General features: G+C 41.3%; 1 protein-coding gene and 1 long non-coding RNA gene across 3 annotated transcripts in view; one reads left to right on the top strand and one right to left on the bottom strand.

The window, feature by feature from the left end:
* The first annotated feature begins 1,350 nt into the window (after positions 1-1,350).
* LOC123979279 lies at positions 1,351-5,038 on the top strand. Of its 2 annotated transcripts, XR_006827193.1 has the most exons (3): positions 1,351-1,612; positions 3,189-3,210; positions 4,110-5,038. It is a non-coding gene; the product is annotated as an uncharacterized LOC123979279 (long non-coding RNA). The 2 variants fall into 2 exon arrangements; XR_006827192.1 differs by lacking the exon at positions 3,189-3,210.
* An 8,462-nt stretch (positions 5,039-13,500) lies between these two features.
* babam2 (BRISC and BRCA1 A complex member 2) overlaps positions 13,501-19,690 on the bottom strand; it is an 82,691-nt gene continuing 76,501 nt past the window's right edge. Inside the window, exons 9-12 of the mRNA XM_046063125.1 lie at positions 16,089-16,159; positions 15,845-15,927; positions 15,430-15,583; positions 13,501-14,281 (exon numbers count right to left, since the gene is read on the bottom strand). Of these exons, the coding sequence (XP_045919081.1) occupies positions 14,218-14,281; positions 15,430-15,583; positions 15,845-15,927; positions 16,089-16,159 (372 nt within the window). The 3' untranslated portion in view covers positions 13,501-14,217. The remainder of the gene's footprint in view (positions 14,282-15,429; positions 15,584-15,844; positions 15,928-16,088; positions 16,160-19,690) is intronic.

The following is a 19,690-nucleotide window of genomic DNA, read 5'->3' as shown; positions in this document are numbered from 1 at the left end:
CTATGTCTGTCTAAGCTTTTCTGTTGTTGTTGAAAACAGCGGTATAGCCGCAGAGTTGGGGGTCAATTCTCTGTAGGTTCATTTGAACCCCCCCTACCCCCCCACATTGTCATAAAACATTCTCATTAGAGCTGCTTTTAAGGAACAAGTTGACATTTTGGGTAATATGATTAGGCCTATTCACTTTCTTGCTGAGAGCTGGGTGAGAACAATGATGCCAACCTCATGTGTGCACTGTAAGCTACAACCAGGAAATGCTTAGCTTAGTTTAGCATACAGAAGCAGGGGGGAAACAGCTAGCTCAGCCCAAAACAAGCAACATGTTTTCCACTTTTTTTTTTTGTACAGATTGAACAAACAGGATATAATTAGTGAGCTTTAGAGGTGCTGTAGGCAGATGGAGCCAGGCTAGCTGTTTCCAGTCTTTATGCTAAACTGGGCTAACCAGCTGCTGGCTGTAGTCTTATATTTATTGGACTGATATAAGAGGGAATTGATGGTCTTATCTAACTCAAACCAAGATATGAGCAAGTACTGAACTACTACTATAATTATTTAATTAAAGGAGATCGATTGACCTATTTTCCAGATTTCTGAGGGTTCTAGGTTTTCTTATGGTTATGGTAATTATGTCACTTATATAAATATCACTCCACGTAGTTAAAAGAAAAGGTAGCAGTTGGGAGAATTACTTACTTTCCTGCAGGGCTGAGATGTGGTTAAAGTGTTGCAACCTGAAACCTGCCTACACATCCACAGTGCTGGTTGTGGAGCTGAATCTCCCTTTACAGTAAACTAATGTATTGAACCATTTGATTTTCTAAATGAGACAAACACATCCTTTACTAGAAATGTTTGCAGGCACTCAAACCTGAAAGAAGAGCGGCACTGGAATTGCAGTGAGGTGGAAATTAGAGGGTGGGAGCATCTTATCAAATGCCATCACTTAGCAACTGAATGTTTCCTTGCTTATGTGCTGCTGCAGTAGGGAATAAACCAAGTGACCTCATCTCAACTGAACCTTTTTTCATGCCATTGTGCAGGTCCACTAGCTGGCAAATCTAAAATATATTTTGTCACAGGAGATTGCAGCGAAGCGAGGTGCTATATTCTGTAATTTACCGGGCAGCTTATTATAGCCAAGTAGAGGCACGTATTTACCTGTACTGAGCTTAGAGTACCTTTCAATCAACACACCCGAAAACACTCTTGACAGTAACTTCACAAGCATTAAGGTATCAGTTCCTGATACAATGGAAGGAAGTGCGTCACAGACACACTGTACCTCGAGGCAAAGAAGAATGGAACGCTGCTCGGGTGAAAACAGCAGAGAGAGAAAGGGAAATGTTGGAGCATGTGGTGGAAGAAGTGAACAAATAACAGGGTTGGAGAGAATACAAGACCGCGAGTGGTCGGGGGACTTCTGAGCAGGCACAGAGCGGTCAACACAGCCACCTGCAGCTCGCAAATATACAGGACCCTGGTGTTCCTTCCACTTTTACTGGACTGCTTGTTTTCAGTGGAAGAAAACAAAAGTCTCCCCCCTTCCCCACCGATACCAGAAACCAAGGAAAGGAAAATGTTGGCTGACTGACAAAAATGGGCTTTATATGTGGGTATTATTTTGTTTTGGTCCTTCTGCGTGTTGTTTTCCTTGTCGTTGGCCCGAAACAGTCAAATCAAATAGTGTTTCTCAGTGACGCGTCTTAATGCAGCCACAGACACACAATGGGCAAGTTTAACTCAGTCCGTCAACAAGGTTGTCATTGTAATTTATGAGTATGCTGGTCTGAGAGCAGGCTGAGGGCTGTGCAGCCTGGAATGTTAATGGGTTTTGGTTGAGAAACTGAGTTGTCCGGCTGTTATTTGACCTCCGCTGTAAAACTGCAATCCTCCTTCCTACGACTTGAACTAAACCAATCTGAAGCTATCTTTAAATCTTAATCTGTAATATGTGAGGGTTTTTTGTAGTCTTTATTCCTGTTGTGTTTACTGCACTTCACTTGCCAGAAATCACCTGTTCAACTAAAGGTGTGGGTTGGTTGATGACGTTTGTGTTTTAAGGCTGTTGATCTGTTCAGCTAACTAACTAACCACTCATTTTTCTGGAAGCCTGGAAACAAACACATCACTTCATGGGCACCATAAGGAAGCGGTAAACGTGTTCAGTCCATAAGCTTATCTGAACTGGAGGTTGAATCATGCTGACTGTTATTGTAAAGGAAAAAAAACATGGATTTAAGAAACAGTTTTTTGCCATATTGCTACTGAGTCTCTTAATCAAGCAATGCTGTATTGGAAAACTTCACTTCCTGTTGAAGCTTAGAGAAGATTAGCACTGTTGGCTTGTTTTTAGATGCAATCTTGCATTTTTTCTGTTAACATACAGAATTCTTTGTGTTCAGTTTTATGTGTGCCAATATCTCGCTCAGCCGCTCATATGCCACTCTGAGGCTTATCTTCACTGTAGAATAATCCACATTGTTTTTGCTCTGTTTATCTGGGTCCTCAGAGATAAATCTATGGAGGAATCAAATGGCAGGATATCAGTGTTGTAACTGATGAGTTTTTAGACTAGTCCCACTGTTGCCTCTGTGAAATTGTACTACTGTTATATGTTGGATACCTTAATTACAGTTTGAGGCAAGGAAAAAAATATGGCAACTTTTACAATGTTGACCAACATTCACTTTATTTTCCAGATTAACATTAATAAAACAAGGGATGGGGAGGGGATTAAATATTTACACTGCATTTTAACAATGGTGAAATTACAGGACATTCATGGACATAAAGAGAATATCAGTACCTACCTGTAGCTGACATTACAACAGCCCATTTGATGTGATTGTGGGGTCGTGCTCTCCTGATGGCATTTCTTTTGTTGCCTTTCTTGTTGTATTGGTTCCCTGATAGGTCTATGTTGATGTTAACATGCTCCTACACTGTAAAGTTTTGCACTGTTTCAAGTTTTGCAGACTTAAAATTCTAAAATATTAACATTTGACACATAGTCAGCCTAGCAATTTACGAAAGTGAGTTATTACAACTTATTTATTTAAGTTGTGCTTCAGTACGTGGGGCCAAAGTTCTGAAAACACACAAGCATTTGTTGTGAAATGTAGGAAAGCCAACTTATACAGTTTACATTTGTCCTTCCACTTCTCTGACTGGCTGCTATGGATCAGAGCAAGACTTGAGAGCCTCCAGGTAAGTTTTGATATTTTTTTAGTTTTGAAATGGTGTTCAGTATTCAAACAGTATTAAAAGTTGTATGCTGTGATGAATGCTGCATTGCTAATTTCTAGCAACTTGCCAACACTATCGCCTTCATCACAGAGGAGCAGACTGGCCTTGCATTGGCACTGTGTGTGCATTTTCAGAACCACTGGTGCATTGAAATTACACTTTTTTGTGAGATTACACAGGACTGTCCTAAGACAAGAGAACTCAACATTTCACCGCTGGTTGTGCCAGCCATTAACCAGCACACTCCAAGACTCTATTGGGCCATGAGGGCGACTTTTCCATCTGAGATGGATCAACTCCTAAACAGACTGGATGAAGAGAGGAATTATAGATTATAGAGAATATTCTAAATATTTTGTATACTGTGAACATGAATGTAAACCATGGATTTAGAAGGTCTGTTTCTCTTCATAAAGCTCCACAAATCATAACATTTTTTATATAAACAATCGATCTGATGTAAGGTATTGCTTGTAGTGACAGTCAGAATAAACGAGCTGTACCTAAGGGACAAACAAAAACAGTGACCTAGGTGAACATCTATCAGATAAAAAGATATTTATATTAGGAGACTGCAGCCTTGACGGTCCTTCCCTTGTATCTCTGTGACAGTCAAGAGAAGCTGTTCAGGAACTGTCTTGTGAGTGGTTGTTAGTAACATTAAATGTATCTTTTTATATTGAAATTAAGTTTCGAAAGTTTGTAGTTCCTTCATTGCTACGCACAGAAAAATATAATCAAATTCATAGAATAACTCTTTCTCCACGCATTTTCGAGTAATGGCTTATTCTGAGCCACAGTAATTGAATGACATGTCTTTCACTTTGATTTACTTTTAATGTTTCCTTTCTGTCATCAAGGCAACTGACCCAGAAGAGCAGCAGACTAAAGACCTTATTGTGGGCATCCTCACTCTGTTGGATGATGATTCAGCTCCTGCAAGTGGCGCGTACATTGCTGTTATCATAGAAGAAGACATCATCATTCAAGATCTCCCTGACCTGCCAACAGCATTTGCCTACCTCTTTGGGCTGATCTATGCTTTAAACCTTAAGTATCCAAAGGAACTGAGGTACACATTTGAGACAATTCAGAGGGTTTCCTTGGGAATTGGAATTGATCTTTCTGCAAGAGTCAGATTTCACAAAACCAAAATCCATGCATGAATCCAGTGTGTTCAGTTGTCAGCTGTTAGCTGACTGACAGTTTTGAATTTCACAAGTCCCTCTTGCCCGTTGTATAATAATGTTTTAATGGTTCATATCTTTTTAATGAGATGGATCCCTCTCCACCTCTTCCGATTTGCTTTCCCCCCCCTCTCTCTCCTCTTTTTCTCAAGTTCCCTCTCTCAACGTCTCTTCTCTCACCCTCGTCTACCCTCTTTATCTCCTCCAGTTCTCAAGCTCTATCTCTTCTCTACTCCTTTTCTTTATCTCAAGTTCCCTTTCCACCTCTCTTCTAGACTCTAGTTCTGTGTGCAGTTTTATTTCAACCCATGAGCTACCTCTTTTGGTAACTTTTTGTTTTGTCATGTTGCATATTTTATACTGATGTCGAATACTAATATCGATACTAATATTAACTCCATCTTGGTATGGTCACAACTCCCAGGGAAGTCTTCTTGGATCTCCCTAAATGCTACCTCATTGTATTTTGCTGTTCGAGAGGTGATACATTGTTACAACCCGAGTAAAGTGTTAAGACTGGGATAGATACAGGTTCTAATTTGCTTGGCCTTGTTAAGAATTTGATACTTGGTTTGATAAAATACAAAAACTATGAATGTGGATATTTGACGTGTAATTATTTATCCATTTAGACGTGTCAAAGTTATTACAATTCAAAATGATAAGTTATTACAACTTGGGGTTGGGTTAAGAAAACTTAAAAAGTGAAAGTTGATCAAACTCAAAAGCAAAACTTAAAATGTTAAGTTTAATTTCCCAACTTAAAATTTTATTGAAGTTTGTTGCGTTAAAATTTTAAGTTCTCCCAACTTTTTCTTTTTTACAGTGTATAAGATTAGCAAAAACATTTCCAACTTCCTCCATTTTCACACAAAAGTCAAATTTCACACTGAGATGATAAAATGAAGTTAAAGCAGCTCTTCCCACAGAAAACCAAACTCCACTTTATCCACTAAAATACAGGGATGTTGCTACAGTGCTTAAGAGTGTACAGTCATGCTAGCGGCTATAGCGAGGCCCAGCTTTGAGCTTTACATGCTAACATCGGTATGCTAACATGCTCACAATGACAATGTAGCAGTAACAATCAGATGTTTAGCAGATACTATTTACCAAGTTTTATCATCTTAGTTTTGCCTGTTAGCATGCTAACATCTGTTAATTAGCACTAAACAAAAAGTATAGCTGAGGCTGATGGGAATGTCAATTTTGGTATCAGCAAAAGTTATTATAATTCACCCTGTGGGGGACACAAATGTCGGTGACAAATTTCATCCGTTTATCCGAATCTATCCGTATGTATGACAGAATTCAATTCTTGTAACCATCTTAGGAAGCAAAGTAGAATTGTCGTTTTCCAATCTCTGAGAGTCAGTATTTATTATTGGCTAACACAGTTCACTTCATCACAGCTGAGAAGTAAAGGATAAAGTGTACTCGGAACATTTATAACCAAGTCTCTGTGGGGAAGTATAATTCTTTAATATAGCCTACATTGGAAAACAAAAAATATTACTTTTCAAAATAAGTGCACATAGTTCCTTCTTTGATGAAAACTGAAAGATAAATATTGTGTAATATGACTTTGGAACCTCTTAACTATTAGCCCGATGTTTATCAGTGTTAGCAAAGTGTGGACTCTTTTCCCCTTCTCTTAAAAGCTGAGCTAAAGCAGAATCTACCTAACATTTTTTACTGTATGGTGGTCAGGAATTATAGAAATACAGGGCCATGAGTCTGTGGCATTATCAATAGTTTTTTAAAGGGATGTTTTGAAGCTTGCTGCCATGTTGTCAGTCATTTGGAATGAAAATAAATGCATATTTGGGTGGCAGCCAGGGTAGAGCCAGAGATGAGCTGAAGATGTACGAGTAAACAGCAATCACTAGTGACTGGCTGTGATACATGGCGACACCTGTCAATTCAGAAAGACACACGGAAAAATTCTTTAAAAACCTAAATGACGTAAAATGGCACAAAGACACATTAAAGCAAAAGAAGGAAAATGGCACAAAGACACATTAAAGCAAAAGAAGGAATCAACTGTGAATCAAACAGTAATTGATCAAACAGAAATGTGGAATTGCAGGGAGGAATGGGAATGAAGGAGGCGTGGGTGGTGGTTTATCTTCTTCCCGGGGTCGATTCCTCTGGTGCGTCCATTCATTCCGGCTCGATGGAGGCTTAATGTGAGTGTGGAAAAGTGGAAAATTTAATTAGGCTGCCAAGGGGGGTTTGTGTCACTTGGCATGAGCCATCCCCCACCCTCTCTACCACCCCACTCTCACTCAACCCTTGCTCTTATCTGATTCGCCGCAACAACCCCGATGTTTGTTCCTCTTTTTGTATTTATACTGATAGTCCTTCGGGGGACATGACCCACCGGGCCAAAGGAGCAGATAGAGGTCAACAGTTTACAGCTGCACAGAGGTTGTGAGAGTGGGGGAGACCTGATGTTGTGGAGCTGCCACTGAGCACTGACGTGTGGATACACTGAAGCAGTGCGGCTGCTATACGGAGAGAAGGGCAAACACACTGACAGCCATTTTATCTCGCTGCTTGTGTGACATTAAAATACGACGCTACCACCACACTACTGACACTCCAAGCTTCATTTTACATTGTTGCTCATATGTAGGTTTTTGGATAACGGATATTGGCTGGTTATACCCAATCACAGTGGCAAACCCACATTTGAAACTGACATGATGTGATGGCAGTTTGTTATGGAATGTCTCAGCTGGTGGTGACTTAAGTACTGTGTAAATGCAATGCTAAGAAACATCTGTAGTGCCGCCCAATAAAAAGCAATCATCAGTGTAAACAGGAAGTTTAAGAAGGCAATTTATATTCTCCTTTATAGCCAATCTTGTACATGTAGGTTTCGGTTTTTTTTACACTTGCATTAGTGGGGAAAAGTTAGTTTCAGAGTTAGTAGTATTCATGCTGTTAAGAATGAGAGGGAAATAACTAATAATGGTAACCTGACCACCATTATTTTGTAATTTAGTCTGTTATTGGCATAACAATTCTAATTTGGAGTATATTGTGTATTGGGAAATGTGATTCAAAGTCTTCTCAGTTTACATCAATATGTTTAATTACTTAGTGTCTAGTCAGACATGTCGACCATATTGCAAAGTGTTTTACTCTTCAATTTAAAGTGGTCACACGCTAAGGTTAGTTCTGTAAGTAAGCTTAGTTAACTGTGCTAATCTCCACATAAGAAACTAGTTTGTGCCATGCGGCCTGCTTGACCTGCATGTGGAATTTAGTGATGCACAAATCTTCACGTAGTAAACACAAACACAGGACAGTTGGTGCAGCTCACACATTGCAGCGCATGCCAATGGGGTAATGATCTTAATGCAAGATTTGTTAGATTTTGCCAATCATGCAAAGTCAAAAACACGAGATCTCATGTTTAAATTTGATTTCAGACACTAACGTCTGCAACGTCATCAATTTCAGCAGCACCGTGAGTGTCACAATGTTGGCTGGACAGAAAACCGTTACCTTTAATTTTATACAGCCCGTGTGCAGGAATAAGATTCAAAGTGCAAGTTGACAGGAAACTAAACTGATGCCCGGGCCGTACTTCATCATGTGGCTGCATCACATCCGCTCAGACTCAAAAGAAAACTTTCCACCAACTCGTCAGGGAACATGCTCATCCCTCACTTCCACCGCATGGATATTTATTTTTCAGAAGTGGGGGAGGGGCAAGGGATGCAGGAAGGGGTGTTGGTGGAGGGATGAAGGAGTCTTGTCACATTACATGTACCTGTCTTTGCGCGTCTTCACTTGCGGCTGTCATCTCACCTGACAGGTCTATCAGTGTCCACGGCTGATCAGAACGCGTCCCGCAGCCTGACAGGCTGAACCAACAGCACGGCAATCCGGACTGACAGCTCCTCAGGTAGCTGGTGGAGGGAGGGAGGGAGGGAGGGAGGGAGGAATCAGGGGGAGGGGGGGCAAGACAAAGGCCGCTGAGGAGCAAAAGAACACACACACAACAGTAAACACCCTGAGATAATCCACCCGGCATGACTGATTTAATAATTTCCTGAATTTCACAAAATCATCTGATAATAAAGTGATTCTGAGATAACGCTTTGTAACAGAGCGATTGTTGCCAAACATTACCTTTAAAACCTCCATTAAAGCCCAGAATCCTCTTTCTGCCGAGGAAACACAGGGTGCCAGTTTGAATATTTTTAAGCAAATTGAGTCTCGTCTCACGACAATCAAGCACATTGAACCAAGGCCAAAATGCTTGCTTAACGCAGGGGAACCAAGAGCTGTATTCCAGAGAAAAAAACACCTGCGGGATGTGCTTTGCTTAACCCATGAAAGGTTTAAATCAAGTGTCTATGATCACACCCAGGGGAAAACAAACGAGGAGGGAGCCCCCCCCCCCCCCACTGCTCTTTCCCCTCTTCGACAAAAACTGTCTTTATCTTGTCAAAAGCCATCGAAAACAAGCCCAGCCAGAACGCCTCAGCAACACGAAGACAAGACAAAACGGGAAAACCTACAAGCTCCAGAGCAAAGACTCATTTGATCAGCTTAGCTACGCTCTCCTGGCTTCGCATGTATGACGAGTAATTAGCAATTAACAATCAGGGTTTAACTAGATCCAGTTATTATCTGTAAGCAAGGGGGGGGTGGGGGGTGGGGGGGTGGCGGGGTATCTGCCGCTTTGACTTGGAAGTGCATTAGAATTCCCGTGCTACTCAAGTTTGGTAAAAAAGAGAAGAGTGAGGGACCCAAGCAGTAATTCTCTCATTTTCACGACATCTCTGGGCCATTTTTTTCCTCTTCAAATTCCCAGATCAAACAGGCTGTAACAAAAGGCCCCAAATCCCCCCTCCGCTCTCCTCCCTCAGCTCTCTCTTTCCAAAATTAGTTAAGCCTCTCAGCTCCATCATCCTCAACATGGCTCGCATCAACAACCCTACGCTGCATCGCAAATGCTGCATAGCCTCTGAAATCCACCCCTCCTCACACACACACACACACACACACACACACACTCCTCTTCAACTCCCACCCTCCAAACACGCTGAAGATGGGGGTGGGGGGTGGAGAAAAGTCCCCATATGTCACTCTGAATTTGTACTTACAGACCAAAACACAAAGTACCCCACAGTCACTAGAGTTTGTGATTTCACCCCCCCTTCCACTTTCACTCGGCTAACTGTTGTCTTTTGTCTTTTCCGGGGGAATATGTTAAGTCAAAAGGCTGCTGCAAAAAATAAAAATGAAGGGCAAAAAAAAAAAGACTCAGGCGAAGCAGATTGGACACGGTGACAGAAGAGGAACATAAACAATCTCGAATAAGGCGGCTGTCCGCATTTACCCCTCTCTGACATATTCAGGCCTTTTAGATGCTCCTTGTTTCTGTCCGATTACCTCATCCTTGCTTCTGCCCCGGCTGTCTTGGTTCACAAGGTGATGATTCAGGATTTTCAATCACGTTTACACACTTTCTCCTCTTTACTATCATCTTTTCATATCCACTCCCCTCGTCTGTGCTGAACTCCCACAACTTTGTCGGTCTGCCGCATACTTTTCTACACTTCAAAAGTTTCCAGCTACTAGCCCGACTTCTGAGGTGAAGTGGGGTGAGTGACGCCAAGAGCTAACTCCGGGTTATTGCCCAGGAAGGTGCTCGTTGCTGAGCTTTAAGTGATCCTGTTTCACACACTTGTCAGTTCTCTGGGCTGGCAGGTCCTTGCTGCCTCCAAGCTAGCTGCTTAAAGGGTTGTCACCAGAGCAGTTAATGTTAATCTAATGCTAATATTCATGTTTTCTGGCTCCCTTGAGCTAAGGACACCTGATTCTGGAGCAGACAGGCCTCCATTAGCATCAAGCCTGCTAGCATCCACTGTATTCTCGTTTGCTTGGGTCAGGTTAGTTGTTCCGCCAACAGCAGAGGCTAGGGCGGAGATGAAATTCTTCTCACCTCAAGCCATACAGTGGAATACAAAAATGGTTGAAACAAAACCAAAACACCACTTGATCGCCCATTCATCCTCCGAGGGAAAATGCCCATTGCATCTTCAGTCATTCCTCAAATGGAGTCCCAGTCCGGCAAAGCGTGAACTCCAGGACCACAAAAAAACCCACTCTCATCAATTTAATCATCCCCCGTCCACAGATTCCAAGCTAATTATTCCAGCCTTTAATTATTCCATCCGACTGCCGTTGAGATCTCTTAAAGACGGCTGGATTAGTGGATTTGGAGTATTAGCTTGGAAGGTTGGCAGACCTCTGCACTGTGATTCAGGGGGCTGAGAAACACATCTTCAAAAGGTACCTTGAGCAGCACCTTCACAGGATCATTACACTGGATAAATCCATGTTAAGTTGCTTAAAAGCGTGTAAAGGTGAGCCATGTTTAGGCGCAGACACTTTTGAGGGAGGAGGCTTACTAAATGTGACTTAAGCACTGCAACAGTGACACAGTTGAAGCCACTTCAGAAGGAATTGTTTACAAGTGACTTAAAGGGCTTATGTCAGCTTGGGTCAACATCAAGGACTGAGGGAAACTTCAGGAGTGAATACTTTGTTCCAGATTGACAATCAAAGTTGGCAGACTTTACACATTACAATGTCGTGGTAGGTATTCAAAAGGAATGGTTTAAGCTACACCTTGTAAATTGAATCATTCACTTGAATCACTTTTATTCCAATGAACATAAACCCTTGCTTCAGATGTGTTAGGCTTAGGTTCAACACGCGAGGCTAACCACTATGAAATTCCCAGCTATTGATAATTAATTGCTATAGTTTGAGTGTCGTGTTGTCTCGAGTTGACTGTCAAGTCTATTCTTTGCTCATTCTTGTTAAAGATGCTACCCTTCCTTTGGACTCCCTCTCTCTCAACCCCCCCCCCCCATATCTCCAAAATGAGAGCAGCTCGTCCCGCGGCTGACAGCAGAGAGGTTTTGAAAGCAGGTCGGAAAAGGTTAGAGCAAGAAACATGGAGCGGGGCAGTGAAAAAGACAAAAAGAATCTTGCTTTTTAATTATTTTATTAAGAGCCTTGATGCTATTAAATGCCCCAGATACATTCACCCTATAGTTCTCAATTAGACTTGACAGTTGCTGCATTACCAACAATAAATATAGCAAAGGGCTGTGCCTTAGGCCGGGAAGGACCCCTAACTATGACCCTCAAATTTAATGATGAAAACAAGCAAGAGCACACTCAAGCACATGCATGTGCACGTCCATGCATGGACAGACACACACACACATCCTCTCCGTGCTGTGGCTCCTTGTTACACAAGCAGATTGGGGAGTTGTTAAAAAACAACAGCATCTCTAGGGTTCATAAATGCATTACAGATTCTAAGGTGTACACATAAAAGTAAATATTTACACATTTAGAGGGCAGTGAATCAATTTTCAACTTTAAGAGTAAAAATAATGAGACTGTGTTCTGCAAAAAGTGTTTCCCTTAAAAAAAATGATAAGAAGACCTGATGAAATGATAAATGATAATAATTTGGCAACACTAGCGACGCAGCCCTCGGGATGGATGTTGGTTGGTCAGTACAACATTTTGATGGATGCCGTTAGATGGACTTGCCATTAAATCTAGTACAGGTATTCGTATATGTCCTCAGAGGATCCCTGACATTACCTCTAGCACCACTAGCACGTCAAAATTTATATTTATCCATTGAACACCTACTGGAAGGATTAGCAAAAAACTTTTTTTACAGACATTTGTGGTTTCCAGACAATGATGCCTTATGACTTTGGCGATCCCCTGACTTCTATATATAATAAATATATATCATGACATGTATTCGATAACCATTTGGAAATTTGGAACAGACATTGATGTTCTGCACAAGATGAATAAATGGTGATTCCCTAGTTAATCCAGTGCCATTGACTATCTAGTGCTTTAGTTTATCCAAATTCCTGCAAAACTAATGACAGCTGATTAACATTCTAATGAAGATGGTGAACATGTAGTTGTGAATATGTTACCATGCATTTACCTCAAAGCACCCTAGTCACACAGACTGTGGGACTGCTGTAGTTTGCCATTGCTGGCCCAGCTTTCCCAGCATAAAGGATTTTATGGAAATCTACTCTGACATTACATGCGTGGCAATCAGACATGAGACAATTGACCCTTCACTAAGCCACGCCCCCTTAGTTACTGTTGCTAAGTCTGACAAACTGTCGGACCTGTCGGACTTTTATCACTGCGCTGCCGCTGTCTCTAACTGCTCTCTCTGGAGAAATATTGTCTAATTTTTGGAAAAATTGATCTCAGAAAGAAGCAGACAGTTTTGCAGTTGCATTGTGCGTTTGAAGGTTGTATTCAGGCTGTCAAACTGATGTGAAACAAATAAAGACAGAAGCTAAACTGCTTTATGACCAGACTATTGAGAAAGAGGACAATGATATTAAGGATCAACACTGTTCCTGTACAGCTGGGTTAAAAAAAAAAAGAAGCAGAACAGTAGGGTTATATAACGTTATATTCAGTAGGAAGTTAGCTAGCGTTAGCTAACTAACAATCCACAGCCGACATTTTTCTGGATTTGTTTTAGGTTTTGGAAAGAGAATAAATCATACTTCTCCTATCAACCCCTCTGGGTAGCGACTGTCATTATTACAAGTGCTGTAGCAACAGCGTTTGACCATATCTTAGAAAAATACATACGAGTCAATGGAGCGCAGCCATGAAAGTGTCCCACCTATGTTAGAGCTAGACCTATACTGCGCTGTGATTGGCCAGCTGCGTACTGAGGGCGTGGCTTAGCAAAGGGTCAATTGAGCTACACAGTTGTTACACCTACACAGTTGTTTACTCCACTGCTCCAATAAATTAAGTTTAAGCAACAGTCTCACAGAGCTGCTAGCATGGCTGTAGACCCGCAATAGCGTCTTTTTGTATTTATCATAATTACGAGCTAACTTGTAAATAACGTTCATGTCAACATCGACTGACTGACTGATTCTTCTCCGACTATCTACGATTTGGTGCTGATCATTTCCAAAACAACAAACAAAGACAAAACAATGACACCCTGTCAGGGGAAACAGACTTTTACTGGAAAGAAATTTAGACAAACCATATTCTTCAGTAACTTACAGTACACGGTCAACATGTCAGTAAAAGACTTTGTAGGCCTTTAAACAGTCAAATGGAACATACAGACAAATAAAAGGCAAAACTATTTGTAGATCCTTTTAACATTGGCAGCGGAGCCAAACTTGACATTCACTTGAGTGACAAAGACAAACAAACAGTAAACAAAGGTGTTGCATTGTCCATGCAGCTCTTTGTGATTTACATGTAGTTAATAGTTTATATGTTTACATGAACATAGCACGGCAGCTCTGGATGGAGTGTTGCGAGCTCGACCCTTTGTTTATGACTTTATTGGCAGAACACAAATAAACAATTCTAGATATTGTTAGGTTAGCCGGACAGATTGGATAGATTGTTACATCAAGGTCCTATCAAAGTTTGGAGATTCTCTTCAAAATAAAGGGCCTTTACTGTGAGCCCGCAACAAGCAAGAAACAATCATCATTTCAGCCCGATCCCACAAAACTAAAATAAAAAGTGAATGCATTTCAGAGTCTGTGTGCAATAAGCACACTCATTCTCACAGTACAGTGCATTTCATAAATGTTAAGTCTGTGCATACTCATGTACAGGTACACAATGGCATGCACAAACACGCACTCACATACACACTCCCAGAGGCAGCTCTCCGGGCATGTCATTAAGCCAGAGAGTACTAGAGTTTCCCGTTGGCAAAGGCTCCCTCTTGGAACTGAGGGATGAAGCTCTTGAAGTACGCCCTGAGTGAGAGACAGAGAGAGAGAGAGAGAGTTTACAGCAAATAAAACATCAAAATGTGACAGCAATTGTGCATCAGCTGCTTCAAAGCATCTAGCAAATTCACTGGGTCAGTCCCAGCATGTATGGGGGTGCAGATGAAAGGCATTATGTGTTTACTTGTTACAACAACTTTACATGCGATATCTACTCTCCACGTGTTTACGCTCTTGAGGGAAACGCAAGAGACATAACTCAAAAGAGACCTAACAAAAAAATGAAACCACATATTCAGGTCGTGCGTTTGGTTGTGTGTTTGTTTTAGGTTAGACTGAAAGAACTGTTTTGTGTGCTAGATGAGATTGATACCATTGTCATATATGTTGGTTCAATAAGTCTACCAGCTTATTGTGCTTACAAGCTCAACTCGCTTTTGGTGCCCCGTCCTCTGTTTTCCACTGCAGATATGGTACCCCCTCAGTGTCGCTGGTTGTCAAAATGCCGCCGCACAAAACTGCCGCGATGTAATCTTCAATGCGACCCACACACGGCACACACTTTAATAATAATAAAGTACAGAGGGTACTCTTATAGCTTAGCATTAGCTTAGCAAGACTGGGAGTACGGGGACACAGCCAGCCTGACATAGTTCACATAATCTGCCTACCAGCACTCCTAAAGCTCACTAATTAGTGAGTTTGACAAATTATTAGTAATTTGCTGAGCCAAAGCTCTTCTAGTCAAATCCAGGAACTAACAGGCAGGAATCCAAATAGGTCTGAGATGTTTTTGTGGAGATTTGTGTTAGTAAAGAGACAGAGATAAGATATGAGCAAACCACATTTATGGCCTTCTGCATATTTGTAGTCACTCAGCTCTTTCAAATATTTACAGCAGTTATTAACCTTTGCCATGAAAAAGAAGACGCTTTTCAGGCTGTAGTCATCCCCTATAGATTTACTCTGAGGTCATACCAGTTTATGTTTACTGAAGGAGGAGTAAAATCTGGAATAAGGTTTTATTGTATCATATATCTAATGTAGATCATACATGATATTCATCATGATAAATGACTTTGTATGACTGGTCTGTTTCACTGGGCATTACATGAAGAACAGTCCTTAAAGGCACTTGACTTTGTGGAGAAGGGAGTATTTCAAGAACTACCCACTTGGCCCTCTTTGCCATCTCATTGCCGTCCCAGCGAGGACTGTAGGGATACGACTTCTGCACCTGAGAATAGAGCTGACCGCTGTTGGTGAAGTGGTACACGGACTGAAAGGTGAGGGTGGGCTGGTCCCTGGGGAAGTACAGCGGGAGATCCACTACAAGGAGCAGAGGGACAGAGAGAGAGAGAGAGAGAGAGAGAGAGAGAGAGAGAGAGAGAGAGAGAGAGAGAGAGAGAGAGAGAGAGAGAGAGAGAGAGAGAGAGAGAGAGAGAGAGAGAGAGAGAGAGAGAGAGAAAAATGTGTAGAAGGAGAACGAGAAAAAAAAAAAGGATCATAAGGTAACTGCATCAGGTGTGATCCGGGCAGATCAGAAACAGACCCCAGTATGCGGGTGTGTGTGTTTTGTGACTTTCCTACCGTGTACTAGGAAGCAAAAGTCCTTCCACATAAGTAGAAGAGTGAGTTTTGTGAATCCCTCTGCATCATACTCCACCACGCCCCTGCAATATACAAATATTTGTTTCTGCAAAGTCTCACTGGGTCTCATTTTACACCCACAGTACTTTCTTGTTAAAGGACAGGGACAGTGACATATAAGTGACTACTGAACACATGTTGTGATCACTTCAGTGAAGGACGTGGTCCTGCCTTGTTGACTCACATTCCAAAGTGGCTGAGGAAGGCAGCGATATACTCTCTCCTCTTGTGATAGCCTTGGATGACATACTGCACCTAGAGAGAACAAAATGAAAGGTTTAGTACACACAATGGAACTGCTAAAATGCACAGCAACAGCAAAACAGCTTCTGAAACCCGAGCAGTGACGTACTGTATAAGGAGAAGTGTTAAGATGTTTGAAACAAAAAACAAAGAAACAAAAACTAAACAGCATGTGTGACTGTGGCATGTATTTGACTTTACAGTTAAAGGGTATCTGCTGAAACCAGGAAATAAAAAACAGACTTTTAAAGACGTTATTGCTCGATTTACATTTAAGATTAATGTAAAGTACACATGTGTTCAAACTAACTTGTTTCTGATCGAAAGCGAGTTGTTTAAGGTTTTGATTGCCCCAGTGGTGTGAAAAATTAAATAATAAATCGTATAAAGACTCCAGCATTATCATATTTCAGGCCAACCTACTGTAAATCTGTAAATTCAAATCTAGACTGAGGCACACCCAGAACTGAGTTTGCAATGTATACGAACATGTGCCAAAGGTCTGTGCTGCGATTCACAGTACATCCATGGTTCACCAAGTTCACTGCTGTAGGGTCTGAATATAGGCCAATGTTTATTATGCTGGCAAACAACACATTATGCACTGCATCATGCAAGTAGGTTACAGACAGCAGATATCAAGCAACACCTGAGCAAAACCATATCATATGAGCGTGTTTCACACTCATACCATACCAAACGAAAGATGTGAAATACAGCCAGAAGTTGTGAGCGGCGGCAGTGGCTGTATGACGAGATCTCACCAAGAAAGTGATTGGACCATTTATTGCAAATCCAGTTTTCTGTAAGAAATTATAGACTGAGTGAACCTACGATGAATAATCAGGCTGGAACGACACGACAGAATGATCCCAATTATCACACAAATATGACATGAACACTAGGTCACTCCCTTAAAAGGAAAAGTAGCTAATAAAGAGAGACAAAGAGTCAAGGAATTATTTTCAATGGACTCCTTTTTAAAAAAATAAATAGGGATGCGCCGAATGTTCGGGGATGCACTGAAATTAATTCTAATTTCTGTCACTCGTTTCTGAGAAGGCGATTAAGCTAGCCGCAACTACATTTGGAGTGCACACGTATTCAAGCCTTTATGCTAAATCCACTGAAACGGCCCAGAGCGAGCTGACAGGCAGGTTAGCGACTTTATCCTGTCAGTTTCTCTCTTTACAAAGACAAGTGTTGCAGCACAACAGTCCTACCTGAAGAGAGGCTGTGAAGTCTTCATGTTGCGCAATAAGAGAACCACATGCAACACTTTTTATATACAGTCTATGATGCAACATTATTTATCATAATGGGTCTGACTTGATGAATTTAGCACGAGGAGGATACACATGTGACAATGTCCGGTTTTCAAAATAAGGCGTCTATACAGAATGGAAATAAGATAAATTGGATTATATTCACAGAAAGTATAAAACATATTACATGTGTCCATTAAAAGTACATTTCATTTTGGTAACTGTTGTTGATTTAAACAGTTCATAAGGGACATCCAGTATATTATTCTAGACTCCATCAGCTTGTCTGTCTAAAAAAAACATATTGTCATATTGTACTAAGGTAATACTCTATATAAAAAAAAGATCTACTTTGGTACTCTGTATTAGCACTTGATGTCAACCTGCAGGAGATCTACGTATAATGTAGTTCATAAAACCTTATTTACTTGTATTCAGTGTTATTTTAAAGATGCCATTATTTGATAGGTGATTGACAGAGGAGGAGATGACATGTAAACTGGGGACATCATGATTACATGTCTTTGACCCCTTGCAGCAACAGTACTTTTGCATATCCTTTTTTAACTGAAGAATTTTGTGTTTATTGTTTTTAGTCTCATTAACTGCATTCCCCTTTTTATTCCCCTCAGCTCCAACTGTCCAGTCCACATGGTTTCAGGGTTTTTCTTGCCCTGAATTAGGCCCTAATAGGCAGAGCTAACTCTCAGCCTCAGAGGAAATACTGCCAGTACTGTACCGCTGCTGGCAGAGAGGCTTTTCTGAGAGATCCTACACAGAATGTAAACAATTAAGAGAAGTGTACTTTTAAATGGTTGCTTTCACTTTAAAACCAGACAGCTCAGACTAGAAAAGCAGTATTACATGCAATCTTTGTACAGGCATATTTAAATTTAAATGAATTACAAAGTCTTTAGCTTACCACTTGACAGCCAAATAAGCTGGTGTTAAAAGCTCTACCATAGAGTCTGTCAAATGTAACCAGAAAATAGTGTCCGCTCAAGGTGCTGTGTTAATTTTAATACAGTTTCTCCGTTTCAGTCAACGTTTTTATATTGAGCCTCTACATTATGTTTTTTCCTACTAAGATCTTTATATGGAAACTGTTGAGCTCAATGGCATGTTGAGCAAGCTTCTGCATCATATTAGAAAAGAAGAAAAAGGCTTTACAAATCCTGCATACGCGACCCTGTACGCAGGATAAGTGGTTGACGATGGATGGATGGATAAAGGGGACAACCGTTTTTGTAATGGGTCCAGTATTGAGCTAGAGCGCTGCAGCCAGCAGCCACGGCTGCAATGTAATCCTTCGGAGCATCCAAGTATCGCTCAAAGAGAAGTCTCAATCTGAAATGTCGCAGGAGGTGTTGCAGGAAGACAACAGAGGAGATGTGAGTGATATTTGGAGAGAGGAGTACCGGAGAGAATTTGTTGTATACAGAAGAACACAACAGAAAGTGTACAGATGTCATGGCTGAATACTAAAAGACAATGTGGATGAGGCTTGTGAATTTGATAACTGTCCGTATTAATGTGAGCCAGAGTATACAGATGAAGAGCTCCTACAAATTAGAGTGGATGAGGAAACAGTGAGAGGGGCAACAGGCAGAGGAGGGTGAGGCGAAGCCAAGGAGACCGGTGTATGTTGTAGAGTGGGACCAGATCAAGCAACAGGTAAAGAAGAACTTTTTATTTTTCTGTAGGGTACATTGATTGTTTGCTATTACCCCCAAGGATTATAATGCAGCCCATTTCATGGCTGCCGGCTGCGGTGGTCCCGCTTAATACTGGACCAAGTCAAAGAATTGTTGCAAATGTTTTGCTCTGGCAGATGCGTCTGATGGACTGGTTTGATACAATGACAGACAGAGGAGCGCCGTTGAGCCAACCAAAATGGCTGTCGCTGAAGTGGAGCTGTTTTGGTTGAATCCGCTATCACGTCATTTTGAACATGGTAGAAACATAGTGGAATGAATGAATGACTAATTTGCATTTGTGAATCGGACTGGTGATGCAAGGCTACACTTCGAGGCAAAAATATGGGAAAATAGGGTCCAGGTGGAAAAATACCAAAGTTTCCCTTTAAGGTAGTGTCTACACTGAGTGTAACACCCCAAAGCAACTGCTACTTATTCGCAATGATATCATGAACATGCTCCACAGAGCAGACAGACAGGCCCCAGCTGGCACTTTTGCTGAGAGGCAACAGGGTTTCAAAAATACACGAGAGCATATGAAAAAAACCACCAGTGAGTGAGTTGGGGGGGGGGGGGGGGGG

Source organism: Micropterus dolomieu, linkage group LG11 (genome assembly GCF_021292245.1).
Source record: "Micropterus dolomieu isolate WLL.071019.BEF.003 ecotype Adirondacks linkage group LG11, ASM2129224v1, whole genome shotgun sequence".
Classification (NCBI taxonomy): Eukaryota; Metazoa; Chordata; class Actinopteri; order Centrarchiformes; family Centrarchidae; genus Micropterus; species Micropterus dolomieu.
Note: the sequence above shows the minus strand (reverse complement) of the source record. Positions and strands in the feature narration are given on the sequence as shown.